The following is a 20,885-nucleotide window of genomic DNA, read 5'->3' as shown; positions in this document are numbered from 1 at the left end:
AATCTCAAATTATGCCATGTAACCAATGTATGTTTTAAAATAACAGTACTCAAAATCCTAATATCTTCTGGAAGCAAAACTAAAAGCATTAGGCTAAAAAAAAAAAAAAAAAACTACAAGCATTTGGCAAATACGCACCACCCATATTAATGGCTGAACTCATAAACTTTGAGCTTTTCTCTTTGATGGGAAGTTATCAACAAAGAAGCATTAAAATCTCCTGAGAAAATTCAATAATTCAATTCTACTTCAGTGCCAAGAAAGGTGCATGCAAAGAAATCGGATCAAGATCTCTCCTATGACAATGTGCCCCATTCCATTCTTGGGTCCACACTTCCAATAGATGACATTAAATACTGTAAAATCTGCATTGTCTACATCTCTCCAGATTGAAAAAGCCATTGAATTTAAGTGGATATTAAAGCCTTAATGAAAAATCACCACATCAGCAAAATGCAATGAGCTACAAAGCACGTCCCATTTGATATGGTTCTCTAAAACCAACAGGCTTCAGCGCTCACTTAATCCATATATGATGAAGGGAAAAATGAATAGATGTCGCAGACAATAGACATACCTTTAGCTTTAGGGGAAGGTGGCCAGATCAAGGCCTATTCAATACTTGGATTGATTTTTCTGCATTCTATTTACGGTAAGTCTTCCAAGTGCAGTTGCATGGGTTCAAGATAGTATGTGAGCAAATGTAGACATACAATATGGTACACACCCACACGACAAGTTTCGTGAGCTGGGACTTAAAAATGAAACAGACTATATCATAGATAAGGGGAAAATTATAAATCATGTGCAACATCAAAGGTTTCCTTTGATTGCGTGTATTATCTATGCTCAAGTTGAAGCTGCCCCTTCCACCAAGCGAATCCGCTTTGGACCTTTCTCTTCCCCCTGGATGCTGGTATTTGTCAACCTGTTTTCCTTGGCATCTACTGAACACCTTTTGTATGGCTTAAATCCCGTTCGACAAGTCTTAAGATTTCCATGTCCAAGTCCTATTTTTAGCAGCCCATCCTCTCCATTGTTGCTGCCTTCAAACTTCGAGTTTCCGTGATGGTTTGAACAAGACCCACATGTTCTGCTGTTGAGGTCTAACAGAGATGCATTTCCATTTTCCTCATCTGTATTATTTTGCTTGTCTTCTTTGATATTGTCCTTCTGATGTTCCTTGTTCTCTTCGTCGTGTGGAGGCGAAAAACTTTGTGGCAACAACTCTCTAGAGAAGAGTGCTTGAAAGGCCAGCCGCCCCTGAAAAATAAAATAGTGCAAGAGCAGCAATGAATGCAAGAACCAGGTAATAAGAAAAATTATTTCTGTGGACTTATTTTAAAAAGGAACTCATTATTAAACAACATTGTCCTATAACCTCTTTGGAGACCTCCTTCCACGAATCAACCACATTGGTGACAATTCTGCTGCGGCGATTACTGATCTCAGCAGCTAGAGAGTTCTCATCAGGTTCTGTTGGCTCTTCCATTCCTTTCTCATGCTTCTCTAACTTTGCTTTCTCATGCTTCTCCAATGCATCAGTCTCTACCTCACTGCCAGAAGTTGTGTTGGAACCACAAGAGGATCGGTCTACCTGCTTTCCGTTTTTTGCTTTGTTTAAATCATGGAGCTCAGTAGCTGCTTCAACCTTCTCATGATCATCAACTTTTGATCCCGTGCTTAGCTTTGCACCTCCACTCTCCACAGATTCTGATGACAGAGTAGGTGATTTTGAAGCTGAATTATGAGCCTTCACGGTTTCTGAATATTCCGGCTCCAGTTGTTGCATGGGAGGATTTTGAAGAGTATTCTCTTCTCTGTCTATCTTGGCTGCTGGGGGTCGATCATCCATAGGTGAAACAGAAGCAGTGGATGGGGGAACACAAGCATAAGCAGTATGAAGAGGAGCACATATAGGAAGTAGTCCATGGGCTGCCCACCATGCAGTTGCAGCAGCTACAGTATTAGCCGCAATAGCTGCCATACTTGGAGTAGATCCCATTTGTCTCAATGGGAAGCCTCCTGGGTTGCCGAGTGGAGAATCTGCAGAAGTCTCCACATTTGCATAGGGCCAAACAGTAGCTGCAAAAGTTGCTGCGGCATGAGCTGCAGGATTTTGCAGCAAAGCAGAGACAATAAGACTTGAAAATGTAGAGGAAAGGTGAAATGATTGGTAGTCATCCTGGTTATGGAAAATTGGCGTAAAGGGAGGAGGTAAAGCTGGAAATGATTGTTGAACAGAAGATCTGGGAATGTTATTTTGGTGTTCAGAACTGGCAGTTGAAGCTGGGTTTGTGAACAGGTTAGGGTGACCACGAACCTCTCCTATTGGGTGAAATATGGACTCCTGGAATGACATATCTGAGGAAGGAGTTTGAGTACATGTTCCTAGGCTTCCATCTAGAATGTGCACAGAGACGTGCCTTGGATAGTTCTGAGTGGTTTGCATCTCCTCTATTGGCAATGCACAACTCATGTCATCTGTTTTTTCACCTTGAACAGATTTCTCGTGTGGGACATTCGACTTCTCCAACTTTGAGCCTTTACTAGTGCTAGTACCCTGAACCAGTTTGGCATCAGCTTTGTCTGACTTCTGATTTTCTTTATGTTCGATGGTGACAAAGGATTCATTTGTTTCATCCTGTGTAATTGCACCTTTAATTGAAGGGATAAATTCCCTTAACATACATGAGTTTCTGAGTACGACAGGAGTTGATACAGAACTTTTGTTTGCTGAAGAAACAGAAGATTGTTGGGCTTCTTTGTGAAGGAAGAGCACTGAGCAATTGTCATCCTGATTATCTTTTGCATTTTTTGGTTTTTCACTTCCATTCTGATACCAAAACAAAAGCATGCAAAGAAACAAAAAACCAAAATAAACAAAACAAAAAGGTGTAAGTGATAGGTCTTGAGAAAAGTGAAAATGTAAGTGAAGAAACAAGAATGTCAAATGAATTTAATAGAACAAAATGCGATAATATCAACCTCGGGTGGTGGTTCTTTCTCCAAGTCCAGTGCTTGTTTAAAATGCAAAGACGAAACTGATGTCAACAGTTTTCCATCCTTTGCTCCCACCAGTGATGCAGGAACACTGATGCTTTTTTTCCGTGGATAAGGATTGGTTGGTTTCCTCTTAGGGCGTGGAGGTGGAATTTCTATATCAAGAGCTTGTCCTATGGGAACACCTTTAATGAGAGCCTCCTTCTCTAACTGAAAGCAAAGAAGTCGTTAACAAAGCCACCACAGTAGAGGTAATATTAAGTATATAAACCATTGCAACTTCAAAGGAGCAAAAGAACCAGGCACACTGTTTAGCTTCATAAAAGACTGACTAACATGAATGCACAAAACACGATGTTAAGAGACCTTTTCTAATCCAAGATGGAACAAAATAAAATCTTTACCTCGTGTCATTGTCTGGAAGTGGTTACAAAATGCAGGGAAAGGGGGTAAACTGATAGCAGTTATATATAGACTGCTAGAACTTGGCTTTAGGGACTCGCAATGTCTACATATATATCTATTGTCTCATCTGAAAATATGGTGTCAGATCAGATGCATCTGTTGTAAGCAGGAACTTCCGTTTTTTGGACAAGTACAGAATCTTTTTTTGATTGGCGACAAGTTATAGAATCTTAATATTAAAAGTTATAAAAGACAGCCCAAGCACATACGATGTAGACAGAAGGAACACCTAATAAAAATAGAAAAAAAGTATAGAGAAAGTAATGAGAAATACCTATAGTGGCTGCCCAAAGAAACATAGTATAGCGAAAGAAACTATTTTAGCCCTTTTGTCGTTCATTCACAATCCTCAAATTTCCATCATTCTTTTCCCTCCAAATACACCACACTAGAGAAATAGAGACCATCTTCCATACTACTACAGTTTGTGCACTTCTAAGTTTCTCCAGTTGGCAAAGAGGCCTACAAATTTTCTGTACATAACCCAAGCAAACCAAACTTTACCGACAAAGTCATTCCACATGACCCTGGCAATATGACAATGGAGTAAAATGTGGTCTACATATTCCCCACTCTTTCTGCAAATAGAGCACCAATATGTCGTAATGATATGAAGTTTCATTAGGTTATCCATGGTGAGAACATTTCTAAAGGTTGTCCAAGTGTAAAAGAAAAAAATTGCTCGTTTTTTTTTTTTATAAAAAAAATTGCCCGTAAAGAAAAAAAAATTGCTCTTAAAGATGCCTGAACTTGTCAAATATTTCTACAAGGAGAAGAGTTGCTAGACACAGGTATAAAGACTTGATAGAAAGATGCATAGTGAACTTCCCTCACTTGAAAGGTTTCCATAGAATCTTTAGTGCACTTCCAGGCTGTAATTTATAAAGTACAACAGATTGAAAAACTCTGAAGACTACCAGTCCTCTGAGGGAAGTCTTGGAAAACTCCAATAGGTCACCCATTGATGCCTCTTGCACTCGTGCGATACTGTAAACCTCCGGGAAAGTTTCATTGAGGGCCCCCTCTCCAAACCAGATCCTAGAGTCATCACCCACCTCAAATCTATCTAGCAGGAGTTGAAAGAAACACTATCCTCTTCTGATATTTTTTTCACAATCTCAACCTATGTTGTTCATGTATCTCATTTAAATACCACTCACCCTAGTCACAACTAGATTTAGACTCCACCACAGCTTTCCACAAAGCCTCTCTCTAATGTTGGTACACCAAAGCCACTTCCTAGAAGGGCTTGATCGAATAGAAGCAAGTTTCGAACCCAATCCTCCTATAGAAATCAGAGATCATCTTACCCAATTTACTAGGAGAAATTCAAACTCTTCACCTAACCCACTCTAGAAAAAAGTGCCGTTATAGGTTTGTTTATTCAATTGACCACACTAGTGGGAATGAGAAACAGAGATAAAAAATATGCACACGAATTGGAAACAGTACTCTTGATCAAGGTGAGCTACCATCTTTAGACAAATACATCCTCTGCCAACAAGTTAAACGACACTCAATTTTCTCCATAACACCATCACAAATAGACCTGGCCTTGAAAGGGACACCTAAAAGGAGGCCAAGATATTTCCTTGGAAAAGAGGATACCGTACACCCCAATATGTTAGCCAGACCCTACATATTAGAAATCTTATCCATAGGAACAAACTCTAACCTGGCCAAATTCAGTTTCAATCCAGAAACAATTTCAAATCATCAAATAGGGCCCTCGAGGAGAAGAGGTGTTGTGGCTCCACCCCACAAAATACACTACTCCTGCCCCTTTCATATAAATAAAAATTCTGAATAATAACAATAATAATAAGCTACACTAATGGGTGAGATGGAACTTTAAAGTTGAGACACGGCATCAATTGTCCTAAAAAGGGTAACAAAAATTTCCATTACAGCTTCAGTTCTTCCCACAAATTTGAGATAGGATTCATTTGAACATGCTCTTGATTTGCTTTTTTTTTTTTTTTTTTCCCTTTTCAACCTGTTCTCAAGATCAAATAGAAATTTAAGACACTGGACCGAGGAATCCTAAGCGTTGCCCTTCCTAGGTACAATTCCATTTAAAGCTCTGACTGAAATGACTTGTGTACATTTTGTTATGTTTACTAGCCTTACTCTTTTCAATTCATTCAATGGTACAATATGTGGGATCACATTTTTTCCAGTGAGTTAACACGAAGCATCCATAAGATTATATGAATTGAAGTTCTTCCACCAAACCTATAATTACCTCTATGATCTGACTTCAAACAAATAGCAGTCTCCCTAAATTCAGACTAAAATAAAAATTAAAAATAAAAACGGACATAGCATCAGATTTAGGCCTCGTTTGTTTTCAGAAAACATCTCAACTCATTTCATCTAATTATTACAACTTTCCCAAATTTCAATACAAAATAAAATAAACAATTCAACTTTTTCAAATCCCAAAACAAAAATAATAATAAAAAATATATTCTAACAATATTTTATTCAACTTTGTAACTTTAATCTCAACTCATCTCATCTGCGAAAACAAATGAGGCCTTACTGTTTAAGGTAACTTTCAGTTATAATTATTGCTTCAACCCTTTGGTTTCACATCCAAATGCTCCAGCCTGGTAGAAAATAAAAAGACACCATAATTGCACCACTAACTAGGAGGAGGAACTACACCTTACACTTTTGTCAATGACTATGATTAATTTAAAATAGCTGTAGTGTTGCATCCTAGTATGTATTGTAATTAAAGTCTACTACAGAGTATCTTTTCCATAAATAATTATCAACACTGCAGAAATTATTTGAACAGTGAAAGAGAGGAGCATTCAAGGTTCAAACTTCTTTACTGGATGACAGTTGGACAAAAATTAAGAGAAGGGGGGGGGGTTCCCATTTACTTGAAAAAAAGGATTATATATGCACTTCATAAGTATGCTTCCTGACCTTGCTATTTTATGCAGGAGCAAGAGCCCACTTTCATTATGTAAAAATGCATGAGAACATGCACTCTTCCAGGTGTGCGCAGAAAGACACACAGGCCTAATTGAAACCGATAAAAAGTCATTGTTCAGTGCAGATCCGAATTCAGAACTCTGTAACTCAGAAATTATTAGAAACGAACATAGATTGGGGGAAAGAAAAGACTATTGAAAAGGGGGACATCCAAATGACGCAGGCAGTGTATAGGAGAGTTCCTAAGAAATTACAATATAAAAGTAAAAAGTTAATTAAAAAACCTAAAGCCAACATCCAGTTATTAATTAACGTAAATTAACAAAAACCTATGGATTGTGAAATCTTTAACATTCCATTTCCTTCAAATAGAAAACATTAGACAATGTAGAATAGCATTCCACATTTTACCACGTTTATGATAATCAAAATTTCCTTTTCAAGAAACAAGCAATTCAACAACACTCTTTCAGCATCACCCATTAATAATTAAGATCAGATAACACTACCAACCATATTGCCATGAACAGAGAACAATGAAGTGAAAGTTGATCAGTCAACTAACCAGACTTTATCCACATACAATACCAGTCCACGATTTCTGTGCTTCTATCAAGAATTTCCATTGTGGTAAGTAAAAGTTTCATTAGCCATAAATTCCATTACAAGCCTTGGATAAGACCTTAATAATGAAATTCTAGATTTATTTTTTTGAAAACTAATATAAATTTACTAGTATTTTTGTAATACCTTAATAGTATTCTAGTATTATGCATTGTAAATGTTTTATCCAAGGGTGGCATCCACACAAAATATCAGCTTACGTATGCAACATTCATACACCATATGCTCCTCCTAGGTTGCTAACAGTTCCCCCCTCAAAGCTGCATAAATAGACTGAACATCAAAATGAGCCAATCGCCATCACCTGGAGGAAATTATTAGAGTACAACAGGAAACTGACACCCACTCCCAATCCTGAATAGCATGTACAAACTAGAATACCAATAAGCAGCATCTCCCTCTTTGGATCTTCCAACATTAAAACCAATAAAAGCACCCTTACTAAAAAAGAAACAAATCTGGCCATCAGCCCTTTGAAAGACCTATTACCCTGTCCCAAATCGTTTCATAACGGAGAAGGAATCATGAAAAATATCCCACCCACTCCTAACACAAGCTAGTCCAATGAGATCATCTAGCTTCTGCAGAGTTCCCCTAACCCGTATTATTTCCATCTTCACTCCACTAATGCATGTCCACAACTGATCTTGTTCCTTCATATAAGAACACAGCCACTTCCCCAACAAAGCCTGATTGAATACACAGTTTTCTCACACACAACCTACCACGACATAAAGGAGACCTACCAGTCTACCAAATGAAATTCAGAGTTGTCCCCAACCCCCCAACACGAAGTCCTGTTGAAATTTTTTATTCTATTAGCAACATGGATGGGTATAATAAATATAGGAAGGAAATAAGTAGGTATGGGAGGTAAACTAGAGTCAATAGACAAAGTTCTCTTCAAATGCATAATACTCCTATCTCTGCTAGATACAATTTCTTCAGCCTAGCCAATATCTTTTTAATCAATTCAATTATAGAATTTCATATCGTGTGCCTTAAAATATCATCCCAGAAGCAATTCCAAACAAGTTATAGGAAAAGACCCAAATATACCCACCTAACACACTAGATCGTTCTGACATCCTTTACCCAAACCAACTCCCCTTTGCAAAACTCATTCAAACCCAACACAACTTCAAAACAGAGAAATACACACCTGATAATTTTGACTGTTTCTTGATCCGCATCATGAAAGAGTTTAGTATCATTCGCAAACACTAAATAAGGCAACTCTATCACTTCCCAAGGATGAACCCAAACGAGAAAACCAAACAAATACAACCCCACTACTCTTAATAACATTTAACTGAGAATCTACATAACTAAATGAACAAAGTGTTCACAGTGAATGCCTTGTCTTTAGCCTCAAGAACCATTGCAGAGTTCACCGTAATAGTAAATTTGACCACAGAGGTCAAACCAGAACCACTTCTGCCTCTTCTTTCTCAGAGAACATGTGCTCAGCGTATAAATCCAGAAAATAATGTCCAAGTAGCCATAGTCTTTCAGTCTGATACTCTACTTCAGCTATCCCACTCTCATTCTCAAGGAAACTTACCCCGTACGTCTCCATACTACACAGTGAATGCCTTGTCTTTAGCCTCAAGAACCATTGCAGAGTTCACCGTAATAGTAAATTTGACCACAGAGGTCAAACCAGAACCACTTCTGCCTCTTCTTTCTCAGAGAACATGTGCTCAGCGTATAAATCCAGAAAATAATGTCCAAGTAGCCATAGTCTTTCAGTCTGATACTCTACTTCAGCTATCCCACTCTCATTCTCAAGGAAACTTACCCCGTACGTCTCCATACTACACATAAACTCTTGTAAACATGCAAAGGTTGGCAGTTGTTCGCACGCTACAATAGAGAGAATGGAATACTACAAAAGCGTAATCCTTTCCAACCCGAAAAAAGGGCTTGAAATCCTTCAAAATGCCGTATCTTGGAGAATGTGAAGCAAGAAATGATGGTTCAATAGAAGATTAAAATGGATGGCTCAAAAGTAATAGGAAAGCTAAAACCATAGCTCTGAACCTACACTGTAAACATGTAAAAAAAATCATAGAATACATTCTTTACCAGAAGAGAGAAATATTACATTTGTCGTGCATACACGCACATATATATATATATATATATAGAGAGAGAGAGAGAGAGAGAGAGAGGTGTTAAACTATTAGATATTTCTTCTGCACATGAACTAAAAGGTGAATGACACAAAACTAAGAAAAGGTCTATTTAATTCAGTGAAATTCTCAGGAGAGATCAAAACTTCATTATGCTGTAACCTAGAAAAAGTCAATTGCTATGTGAAGAAAACACGGCAATCTATATATGGGAAATGATGAACCTCAGCCAACATATATATATATATATATATATATATATATCAGAGGTACTTTAAACATCCTAATGACTAGCTGCCTAACCCAGAGGCCGACAGGCTGCCTCCTCAGATTACTCGAGAATCCATATAAGCAGTTCTTGATTACTCAAGACACAAATAGTTAAGCAACGTTTACCTTGAAAAAGGAAAACAATGTACAGTTTACCTACCACAGCCAGCTCATAGCTCCTCATCCTATTGAATAATTTTTTTTTTATTGGCACCGGGCGTCCAGGAACAGTATCCTGACTAATCCTAGGGGTGCAAAGGCCTTTGGCAAGGAATTTACCGTAAATGCACCTCGGGTAATTCAAGGGAAAAATCTCCCAGTCCGATGGCCCCTAGAGATTGTTTGCACCCAAGGGGATTTGAACCTTTGACCTGGGGGGAGCATACCCCCAAGCCCAAGGCCTTTACCACTTGAGCCAACCTCTAGGGATTTCATCCTATTGAATAATTTTATAACCATAAAATAAGCAACCTCCTGATTTACCAGAGTATCCCAGTAGCTGCCTCATCAACATTGATATTCACTCTTATAACACTTAAGCATTGAGCATTTGGAGAAAAACTTGATACCATTTCATAAAAGGAGAGAAACAAAGTCTATGTAAGATGCATTGAACATCTGAGAGTCTACCAAGAAAATAAAAGGTACAGTCCAAACACATCATTTTAAAGAGGTTGAGGCATCTAGACAAAGGAACCTTCTCTAGCTTGAGTGAAGGGATAAGTTGACTCCTTTATTAAAAAGCTTAGTACTGCTAGCGAAATGAATGAAAATCATTATATTCCATGTTAAGCCACACATTTTCCAAAAAATTAAAGTGATAGGAAATGATAGATTTAATTTATTTGATATCGTAACACTCCATTTTCATGTGCACGACCCACACCTTTTCTTGAGACCATAAAATGATAGATAGGAAAGTACAAATCTTTTTTTTTTTTTTTTTTATAAGTAAACGATTAATTTTTTGATAGGATAAGTAAACGATTAATGAAGTGGAAAGTACAAATCGAATCGCTTATTTTATATATTACACCTACTAATTGAAATCAACAGTTTTCCATGACAGCGCCTCTTATGCAGTCTCTCTTAACTCACATTCCCTAAACATTTTTGTGACTCGGCAGAAAATTTCTCCCCTTTTACCTTGGCGGTAAAATAGCAACTCAGCAAAAATAGGTAAATGGAGACGCTGTTTAAGCGGAGTTTGCTCACTCATTATAACTCAAAAGTGTTCCCAATCCATATACAAGATAAAACATGCTCCACTAAGATCACCTTGAAAAAGAGTCATTGTTGACCTCAAAAAATCTTGCAAGTGATAACAGTTTTTTTGGAATGCAAAAAGCATAAGCACAATAACCGCACTTGCTTAAATCAGTTTTTTCTGCTTTACACTCCACTCAACTTCCTATTGTTTAAATATAACAATTTTAGATTAGGGAATGTTTTAAGCCAGAGGGAAACTGAGAAGAAACTAGGTCAACCAAATCATGTTCCCATCATCCTGGAATAGTTGAAAGGGACTTAGGCCCCGTTTGGATTCAAAAAGTGTTTCATCTCATCTCATTATTACAACTTTTTCAAATTCCCATGCAAAATATAATAAATAATTCAATTTTTTCAAATCCCAAAACGATAATAATATTAAAAAATAATATTTTAACAATATTTTTTTCAACTTTCATATTTCATCTAAAACCATCTTATCTCATCTTTGAATCCAATCCAGCCCTTAAACAACCTCTTCCACTGTTTAATAGGGTTTTTTTAACTGATTAAAAAAAAATTTTTGAACCCAGGATATACCTTCCGCTCTGTCATTAAAAAGGGATAATGTAATTTGAGACAGCAAAGGTTCTCAACAACTTTAAAGGATAATAATCATCAATACCATATATCATATGCATAACAAAATATGTAAGAAAAAACAACATAATTTTGCCCCTTACAAACATCTAAAAAGTTCCTAGTGTATTAAATAGATTAGTGAGAACACAAGAAAGTATTACATGACAATCAAGCTAAATGGAATATGGTAAGTCAATAAAAAAAATCATTGGAAGTACACAGAACTGGAACCGCGTCCAAAGTGCAAGTATCATTCACAACTGGCAGAAAACATCTCAGACAAGCATGAGGTGAGAAAGTAGCGATTGACCTTTGAGAAGAATTTCTGTGCATGACTCCTGATCTGCACAGCAGTCTTTGTTCCTATATGTTCTGCGCACCACCAAGTAAAACACAAAAAGAAGAAAAAACGAATCTCCGATTAAGAGAAGAATAAATAGCAATATAATTCCATGGAATTCCCTAATAAGAGATATCCAAGGGATACAGCTCAAGATATCTTTCCAGATATCCTAAGTTTGCGCCATAGATTGCACAGTTCAATTTGCATTCCCGCCTGACTAATTAAGTTAAGTGCAAGGGAAGTAAAACCTTCTAGCCGCTGCCAAGCTCGCCCATAAAGCTTCAAGGCTTCTAGAAACCTGTTATGCTCCTCCTCTGTCCATCGCTCTCGTTGCTTTGTAATTGTATACGGTTTTCGCGTCTACCATGAACAGAAACTCACAGTTCACATTCTTATCTTCTGATACGCGACTTTCAACATCAACAAGCATTCAAAAAATAAATAAATGAAAAATTAAACCATTGCCATACAGTCGTCCACTTCTCACCTTAATAATAAGTTCTTCACCAGAGGAGTATGTGTCCATTAGTGGACCCGGGAAGCTAGAAGCTGCTTCAAATCCTCTCTATCGAGCAACGGCGAAAACGAAAACGTCCATTCCTTTTCAACCACATCAAATACTAGAAATACTAAAGCCGCCGCTGTCAACGACAAAAGCTGATATGCCGATGTCACTGCAAAAGAAAAAGAAAATAGACAATTATCGGTAGAGATCCGCCTCTGGATTGCATAGCCACAGAAAAGAATTCCGATTCACAAGCACTTTATTATGTATCATACTGTGAGATAAAATAAAATTTAAAACCCTCTAAAAAATTTTAAGCATCCACCGGAGCACAGAGAGACGCTTCTCCGAAAGAACTACTAAAAGAAAATTCCTTATTCAGAATCCTCACCAAAACGAACCCGAAGACGCCAAGACCTTTTGAAAATGTAGCAAAGAAAGAGAGAAAGTGTGATCAGTATACATAAATTCATCTAGTTCTATGTAATGCTTTCATGCGCATATACTACCTTTGAAGTAATGTTATCCCTCTGTTTGGTTACCGGGAAAGCATAAGAAAAGCAAAGAAAGTAGATTTACTAATCTTAGATTCTTCAATAGTCCTCAACTATGCCAAACACATCTGTTCAACAAGGTTGAGGAAGGTTTTTCAAGTGGAACACATCATAAAACCGGAAAAACGGATCTCTTGCTTTCGTTTCCTTTGCTGTAATTTCTCGGGAACCAAACGGAATAGAAGCGTCAAATAGACCTAGAAAATAGAAATTGGAAGGAAAAAAAAGTACCTTCCACGGAAGCCATGGGTAGATGAGAACTCTCGAGGCAAGGACGGGTGAGCTCACCCGAGATTGGCCGGAGATCCCATAGTTTCCAGCAATGATAGATCAGAATTTGCCAGACTTTGATCGTTGTAATCGGAAACAATCAAAATCGTCGGGGAGAGAGAGAGAGAGAGTGTGTTATAGAAGGAAGACGAAGAGATAGTGAGAGTAGCCGTGAGACCTAAAACACCAGCAGAAAAGAACTTGCAGTGAGAGGGCAAGGAGCAATCTCAGCCACTATCTTAATTTTCTCTGTAGATTTATTTTTAAATAATTATTGGGACTTTTTCGTTTTTATTTGAGGCTGCGAAGGACCGGAAAGCTACACGGAGACGAGTGCGTCACAGGATGGCGCCAAGTGTCAATCTTTTAGTGGCCGACTCACGCTTGACACCTACCCTGCTCTTTTTAATTATTTATTCTTTCTTTCTTTTGAGTTTTTCGGTTTCCGAAATTTGTCTTCGATTCTCATCCACAAATTCCTGGGTTGGGGTTAGTCCGCAAAAGCGCGTCCAGCTGTACCCGTGGGGCCCATTACCAACGTGGAACCTGAGAGAATCAGGGTAACCGATGGTTGCCGGTCACGGCTCATGAATCCACAACTTTAATTGGGCTGGATTCGGATGTTAAAAATAACCGAACCGTTTGCTTGTTTCGGTTTTTAGAATTATTTTTTTCCTGTTTCCAAATTTAAAAGGGTAGGATCAGGTAATTATCTTATACCCGCACATTAAGCCGCTCGTCTATTATATAGTCTACATTGAGATATGAAAGTTAAAATACTCTAACTCCGTCATTATATTCTTCGCCTCTCTTAGCTCTCACAAACTCACACAGTCACACTTCCACCTCCCAATGATTTATTCACACTTTTTCTTCCCGCTTGTTCCTCTTTTGTTATATCTTGATCTTTTCTTTACTAATTTATCTTCTCACTGGCTCCATCTTCTCTCTTATTCCATCTTCCAATTTCTCTCAAAGTCGAAAGATCAAGTCAAGGCTCTTGAAGTCAAAAGATCAACCCAAGGCCCTCAAAGGTTCTTCAAGATCTCAAAGTTGCGACAATGGGTTTTGAAAGTTCAAGATCTCAAAGTTGCAACACTCGGTAAATATATTTTGTTGGGTGATTATAGTCGTGCTTTCCATTTTGGGCAACATAATGGAAAACACAAGGCTCAAATTGCATCCTGCAGATGGTCCCTCCAATTAAATCTAGAATGATCAAGTGCTTGGAGTTGGTGAGTCATCAAAACTGTAGAAAAAAGTATCATCAAATATGCAAGATTTTCTTTTGCTCCACTGTAATGGGAAGTCTTGAAGCCCATTCTTGCGTAAATATAATATTCTCTCTCTCTCTCTCTCTCTCTCTCTCTCTCTCTCTCTCTCTCTCTCTCTCTCTCTCTCTCTCTCTCTCCTGCAAGAATCTTACACGCAATCCCCCTTTTTTAAAAAAAAAAGGGTCGAAATACCCGTTTCCCTCCGAATCAGTTTCAGGTTCGGTTAATTGGGGACGGGTGAGAACTCGAGCATTTTTGTTCAGAAATTCTTGGTTTCGGGTCGGTTCGGAACAATATATTCTAGGTTGGCACGGGTCGGGTGAACAGTTCTACTTGTAATATATTAAGGATAATGTTGGCATTCAGCCATTACAAGATCTGAAATATAGGAAATAACAAAGTCAATATCAATCTTCTCTTCATCTAACAACACTGCTTCCCTTGCAAGTTCATGTGCAACTCGGTTTGCATCCCTTTTGACATGTCTTACCCTCCAACCAGCTCCAGGCATCATCTGTTTGATGTCTACAATGATAGGATTGTAACTATACACATCTTCTTTTTGGTTATGTATGGTTGACACAACATGTGAAGAGTCACATTCAAACATGCAATTAATCAGGCCAAGATCCTTACACAACTTTACAGCTTCAAATAATCCCCTTGCTTCAGCCATATCAACATCTGAGCAAAATACTTTGGGTTTCAAGAAACTCAATAACACGGCCCCTTCCCAAACTCGAAGCAAAATGCCAATTCCAATCCTGTTTGCTTGTTTATGTACAACAATATCCCAATTGATCTTTGTAAATTCCTCTGGTGGCCCCTCCCATATAACTGCAACATTTGGAAACTTAAATTTGCTGATAAGAAATGGCCTCCATAGCTTGCTGATATGAATCACATTTATTGATAGCATGCTGAAATAAAAATGAGGGATGAGTAAATTGTTGTTCATGAATTAAGGAATTCCTTCTATGCCATAAAGATCGAGCCACATAAGCAAAACAAGCTAAATCCCTTCCTTGCAACCTGTCAACCATCTGTTTACAAATTTGAGCAAAATAAAGATCAGCAATTGCCATTTCCTGCAGATTCTTATCTCCCATCATCTAAACATCCATAGCAGCAGGACATGACCATAGAATATGCCTAGTAGATTTAGGTTCCAGTAAACAGATAGGACATCAATTATCAGTAGTTACATTTCTTTTGTAAAGATTCATTTTAGTTGGGAGGGAATTTGAAATAGCTCTCCACATGAAATTCTTAATATAGTTAGCAACAGGTAGAGCCCACAATTCTTTCCAACAAGAATCATACTCAGCTCTTGTAGATGTCTCACCATTAAGACTCCTAGTTGTCTCCATATACATATGATAGACACTTCTAACAGAAAAGATGCCATTACGAGTCCATTTCCATACCAGTCTATCTGGGTTGCCCAACATACTAGTTGGTATCTATAATATTGCAGCAAAGTCAGCTTCATTAAAAATAGGCTAGACCAACTGAACATTCCACCAAGCAATCTGTCTATCAATTAAGTACTCAACCAAAGCATTAGGCCCCAAAGTCTGCATTGGAGATTGAATCATACACGAACTTTTCTTTGGAATCGATCTATCCTGCTAGATATGAATCTGTATACCATTTCCCACTCTCCAAATAAGGTCATCCTTAAAAATCCTTATAACCTGCCATATATTTCTCCACACAAAAGAAGGTATTCACCCTAAGTTGGCTTGTAGCCCTGAGGATGAAGGAAAGTACTTAGCCTTAAAGATTCTACTAGGTGGGGAATTTGGGACTGTGAGAAGTCTCCAAGCCTGTTTAGCTAATAAGGCCATATTCAAACTAGTAAGATCCCTAAAACCACACCGTCCTTTCTGCTTACCAGTACATAAAACATGCCAAGATTTCCAATGCATTTTATTTCTATCTCCCATGCCACTCCACCATAAATTTGAGATTAAGGAGTTCAACTTTTGACATAAGGTTTTAGGCAAAAGAAACACACTAGTGCAATATGTTGGGACTGATTGAAGCACTGCCTTGATTAGACCTTTCCTTCCAGCTTGAGATAGAAATCTATTTTTTCAATTTCCAATCTTACCTTGCACTTTGCTCACAATATCCTGAAAAGCCCGCCCTCAATTGAGATTTACCCACCAAACTAGGAAGTCCCAAGTATTTCTCCATGTTAGATGAGTCATTTAAACCAGCAATCTCCTTGATTGTTGAGACTTTTGTATTTCTACTTAAAAAAAGAGAAGTCTTATCTCTATTGAGCAGCTGTCCTAAGGCATTTTCATATATGCTTAAAATATGATTCAGTCTTCCCCATTCCACCATATTTGCTTGACAAAACATCAAATTATCATCTGTAAAGAACATATGATTCATAGACAGCACACCCCTAGTAATAGGCACACCCCTAGTAATAGGCACACTAGAAATTAATCCTTGATCTTTAGCAGCATATAGTTGAGAACTTAAAGCTTCAGCACATAAAATGAAGAGATATGGTGAGAAAGAGCAGCCTTGTCTTAAACCTCTTGTTGGTTTGAAAATTTGTTAAGGTGAGCCATTCACTAATATTGAAAAAATGGAAGATGAAACACATTCCATGGTCAATTGAATCCAATTCTGTGCAAAACCTAACTTAGTCAAAACCAATATTTTGAATGCCGTTTCGATGACCATTTTGGTCGAGGCAATAAAACGAGATATTTCGATACCGGTACTGTTTCAGATACTATTTCGAAATAGTCTATATATGAATAAATTATATATAAAAATTATATTCCAAAATAATACTCTATATATGAATAAATTATATATAAATATATATAGAAGTTACAAATAGTCTAGTCTAAATTGGGGGATAAAAAAATGAGCTTGTAATTTGAAGAAATGAAACGAAAAGAAGAAAAAAGTAAAGGTTGAAATATAGGCCGCTACGGGCTGAAACGACCAAAATTTTGACCGATATGAAACTATAAAATTTTTTGTACCAGCTACGCCACATAAATGGTATATTCAGCCGTATCGGTCGGTACGGTACGAAATCAAAACTTTGGTCAAAACAACCTTGAGAAACACCCATTTCACATGATCATAGGCTTTACTTATGTCAAGCTTCAATTCCATATAACCCTTCTTGCCATGCATATTCCTATTCATTATATGAAAGGGCTTCATATGTTTCTAATATATTGTCAGAGATCAAAACGTTTAGGCACAAAAGTACATTGAGTTGGAGAGATTAAGTTTGGTAGAATACACTTCAATCTGTTAGCTAAAACCTTTGCAATCATCTTGTAAATCATATTATAAAGACTAATTGGTCGATATTCAGTTAAAAACTAAGGCTTGAGGTAATGATTTAAATCAATAATAATTCTATTGAGAGATTTATAATTGTAAATAAGTTAAGATATGTATTTAAATTATGAAATAGATTGAGATAAATTTAATTTTTTTTATAAAAAAAATTTAAAAATAACATATTTCTTTAATGATTAGTTTGAAATGGATTAAATTGATTTTAACAATCAGGCTTGTTTGAGAAGTGAAATGAGATGAGAATTGTGGAATAGTAGTAAGATAGTTTGTGAATAGTATTGAGATAGTTTGAGTTGATTATTTTTTGGATTTTGGAAAAAGAGAGAGAATAAGTTGAATAAAAATATTATAAAGTTAAAATATTGTTAGAATATAGTTTTATAATATTATTTTTATTTGAGAATTTGAAAAAGTTGAATTGTTTTTTATTTTTTGTTTCTAAGTTTGGAAAAGTTGTAATGATTAGTTTGAAAATTTTGTATTTAAATTATGTTTGGGAAGTAGATGGAATGAGATGAGATGATGTGAAAATTTTAGAATGAGATTTATTTCCAAACAAGCCCTAAAAAATTTTGAACATCTTCCATTAAAAGAAGTTTTGAGAACGTTGTTTAATCTTTTCTTAAAATTTTGTTATGATGTAATATTTATTACGTTTTGTGGATCTATATAAGAGAACTTGAATACAATTTCTTTTGTAATTTGTTTCGTATTGAAATTTACAAAAAATATATATGAATAAATATAATTGTTTCAAGGTACTTGTAAAAGTTATTTTGATTTTTGAATTTCTTTATTAAAATATTGGCAAATAATTGGATGAAAATTTATTTTAAATTTTGCGTTTTTTTTTCTTGGATGATGTTTGGATCGAAGTTGAAAAACGGTTTTTAAGAAAAGTTAACCAAACATAGCTTTACAGTATCTTAGAATTTTGTGAATAGTAATAAAATGACTTGATTAATATGTTTTATTGCGTTTTAGAAAATGATAGAGAAGAAACTGAATAAAATATTATAAAATTAAAAAATTGTTCAACTTCCATTCACAATCGATAAAAAGTGTGCAGTATTGCACAAATTTAAGTTCTAAATTGGCATACATATGTCATGAGTAGTTAAAACCTGCCTAGCAGCCTCAAGTATTGGCTCGGAATGAACATTTATTTACTACGAAGCATAATCAATAATTCAATAGTAGAGTTCTGACAAATTAAGAAATTAACATAATCAGTGATAAAATTTTTTGAAGTGTTTTGTATTCTAAGAGTGTTGCAGCTCTTTGTCTTGGCTGTCCTTCAAGCGGTACGACCCAAGCCTGTGGTTGGCCACCACCACGTATGGTTCTTCCCATCAGGGTCCAAGCTTTGTAGTTCCTATGTCCATTCTCCTTTTTTGCCTGCCAGTTTCTTCTTCATAATTCCCAATAATCCTTTGTTTGTAGCCTCTGCCTGTCCATTCACTTGTGGGTATCCTGGGGATGAATATTTGACCTATATCTTTAACTTGGAGCACCACTCACAGTAATGCTTTGAATCAAATTGTTGCCCATTATCCGAGATTATGCTTTACAGAATCCTGTATCGACAAATAACATTCTTCCATAAGAACTTCGTCACGACTTTGGTCGTGATGGTCGCCAAGGGTTTTGCTTCCGCCCACTTCATAAAGCAGTTCACTGCTATGATCATGAACTTGACTCCATCCTCCCCAGGCAGGAAGGATCCAACTAGGTTAACTCCCCACTGGGCGATCGCCAGGGGGCGGTCATAGAAGTTAGCTCCTTTGGAGGGCATGTGATACTAGTGCGTATGCCTGACATTTGACGCACTTTTTTTCAAATTCTTTGGTCTCCTTGAGTGCATTGGGCAAGTAGTATTCTTCCCTTACCACCTTTCTAGTCAATGCCTTTCCCCCGGAGTGGTTTCTAGATACTTCATCATGTACCTCAGCTAAAACGTATTGTGCTTCTTGCAGTGAAATGCATTGTAGTAGAGGGGCAGAGAAGCCTCTCTTATAGAAGATCCCATCCACCTTCACGAATCTAACTGCCCTTCTCCTTACCTTTCTTGCCTCCTTTTTCCCCTCGAGGAATTCACCCGCATCTAGATACTTGATGATGTTTCTTGCCCACTCGGGTTCATTGTCGCTTATTTCTGGTCCTATCGCTGGAACTTCTACTATCCTTCTCTCGACTCCCCAGGGGAGAAGGGAGTCCTCCATCCTGTCTGCCACTGAGTTACTTTCTTTAGGCACTTATGATATGCTAAAATAGGAAAATCGGTCGTGCACCTCCCAGACTCGACTCAGGTATTTGTTCTGTTTTTCTCCCTTGAGGGCGTATGTTCCCAACACTTGGTTGACTACTACTTGTGAGTCTGACTTCACTTCTACCTTGGTCGCCTCCAATGCTTCGGCCATTGAGAGCCCTGCTACAAGTGCCTCATATTCTGCTTCATTGTTAGCTATTTTGAAAATGAGCCTTGCCATGTAGCGAGGCTCCTATCCTTCACCGTTGATTATGTGGACTCCTATCCCTCCACCAGCATGACAACAAGAGCCATCCACAAAAGGACCCAGGTTTTTTCTGTCGGGGCAACGACCATTTCTGGTGGGAAACCTAAGAATTCGGCAAAAAAAATCTGCCGACACCTACCATTTCATGGCCTTCCTTGGCAAGTACTCGATGTTAAAGTCACTGAGCTCGATTGACCACCCGACTAATCTCCTTGAGCTGTCTGGTCTTTGCAACACCTTTACCAGTGGGATTTCTATGAGCACTTTGATTGAGTGGGCCTGAAAGTACGGGCGTAACCTCCTGACTGTAGTCACCAAGACAAACACCAACATCTCTATCCGTGGATACCTGACTTCTACTCCCCTTACGGTGCGAGTTGTGTAGTACACGGGCAGTTGTGTTACCCCTTCTTCCTTGACAAGGACGGCTGAAACAATGTGGGGGGATACCGCTAGGTACGTATAGTGTGTCTTCTTCCATAGGTTGCCTTAGAAGTGGCTGATTGGTTAAATGTTGCTTTAGCTTTTGGAAAGCTTCATCACACTCCTCATTCTAGGGGTGTACCTTTTGCAATACCCTAAAGAAGGGGAGACATTTGTCCGTGGATCTGGATACGAACCTGTTCAAGCCTGTTATTCTTCCCGTCAGCCATTAAGTGTCATTTAGGCTCTTTGGCAGCTTCATGTTCATGATTACTTCAATTTTTTCTAGGACCCCATAAATTTACCCGAACTTACTCCAAATACGCACTTTGATGGGTTCAGCTTCATCTTGTAC

At 37.5% G+C, this 20,885-nt stretch overlaps 1 protein-coding gene across 3 annotated transcripts; it reads right to left on the bottom strand.

Moving 5' to 3' along the window:
• Nucleotides 1-578: 578 nt before the first annotated feature.
• Nucleotides 579-13,204, bottom strand: LOC109001394 (protein LHY-like). 3 transcript variants are annotated; one of them, XM_018978651.2, is made up of 8 exons: nucleotides 12,931-13,204; nucleotides 12,537-12,562; nucleotides 12,128-12,314; nucleotides 11,889-12,000; nucleotides 11,608-11,669; nucleotides 2,989-3,213; nucleotides 1,382-2,836; nucleotides 579-1,263 (listed from the first exon to the last, which is right to left on the bottom strand). In XM_018978651.2, exons 3-8 carry the CDS (start codon nucleotides 12,164-12,166, stop codon nucleotides 850-852), a joined length of 2,307 nt encoding a protein of 768 aa, XP_018834196.1. In that variant the 5' UTR covers nucleotides 12,167-12,314; nucleotides 12,537-12,562; nucleotides 12,931-13,204; the 3' UTR covers nucleotides 579-849. The 3 variants fall into 3 exon arrangements, with proteins under 3 accessions (XP_018834196.1, XP_018834204.1, XP_018834213.1); XM_018978659.2 differs by having other exon boundaries at nucleotides 12,128-12,562; XM_018978668.2 differs by lacking the exon at nucleotides 12,537-12,562.
• Between the last annotated feature and the right edge of the window lie 7,681 nt (nucleotides 13,205-20,885).

The sequence above is a fragment of the Juglans regia genome, chromosome 12 (genome assembly GCF_001411555.2).
Source record: "Juglans regia cultivar Chandler chromosome 12, Walnut 2.0, whole genome shotgun sequence".
NCBI lineage: Eukaryota > Viridiplantae > Streptophyta > Magnoliopsida > Fagales > Juglandaceae > Juglans > Juglans regia.
The sequence above is the reverse complement of the archived record's forward strand: the minus strand, read 5'-3'. Positions and strand labels throughout refer to the sequence as shown.

Coding starts and splice junctions, on each gene's coding strand:
- LOC109001394 (XM_018978659.2), bottom strand. CDS start 12,166: ATGGACACATACTCCTCTGGTGAAGAACTTATTATTAAG. Junction 12,001..12,127: donor GTGAAGAACTTATTATTAAG/GTGAGAAGTGGA, acceptor TGTTCATGGTAG/ACGCGAAAACCGTATACAAT. Junction 2,837..2,988: donor AGAAAGAACCACCACCCGAG/GTTGATATTATC, acceptor TTTTGGTATCAG/AATGGAAGTGAAAAACCAAA.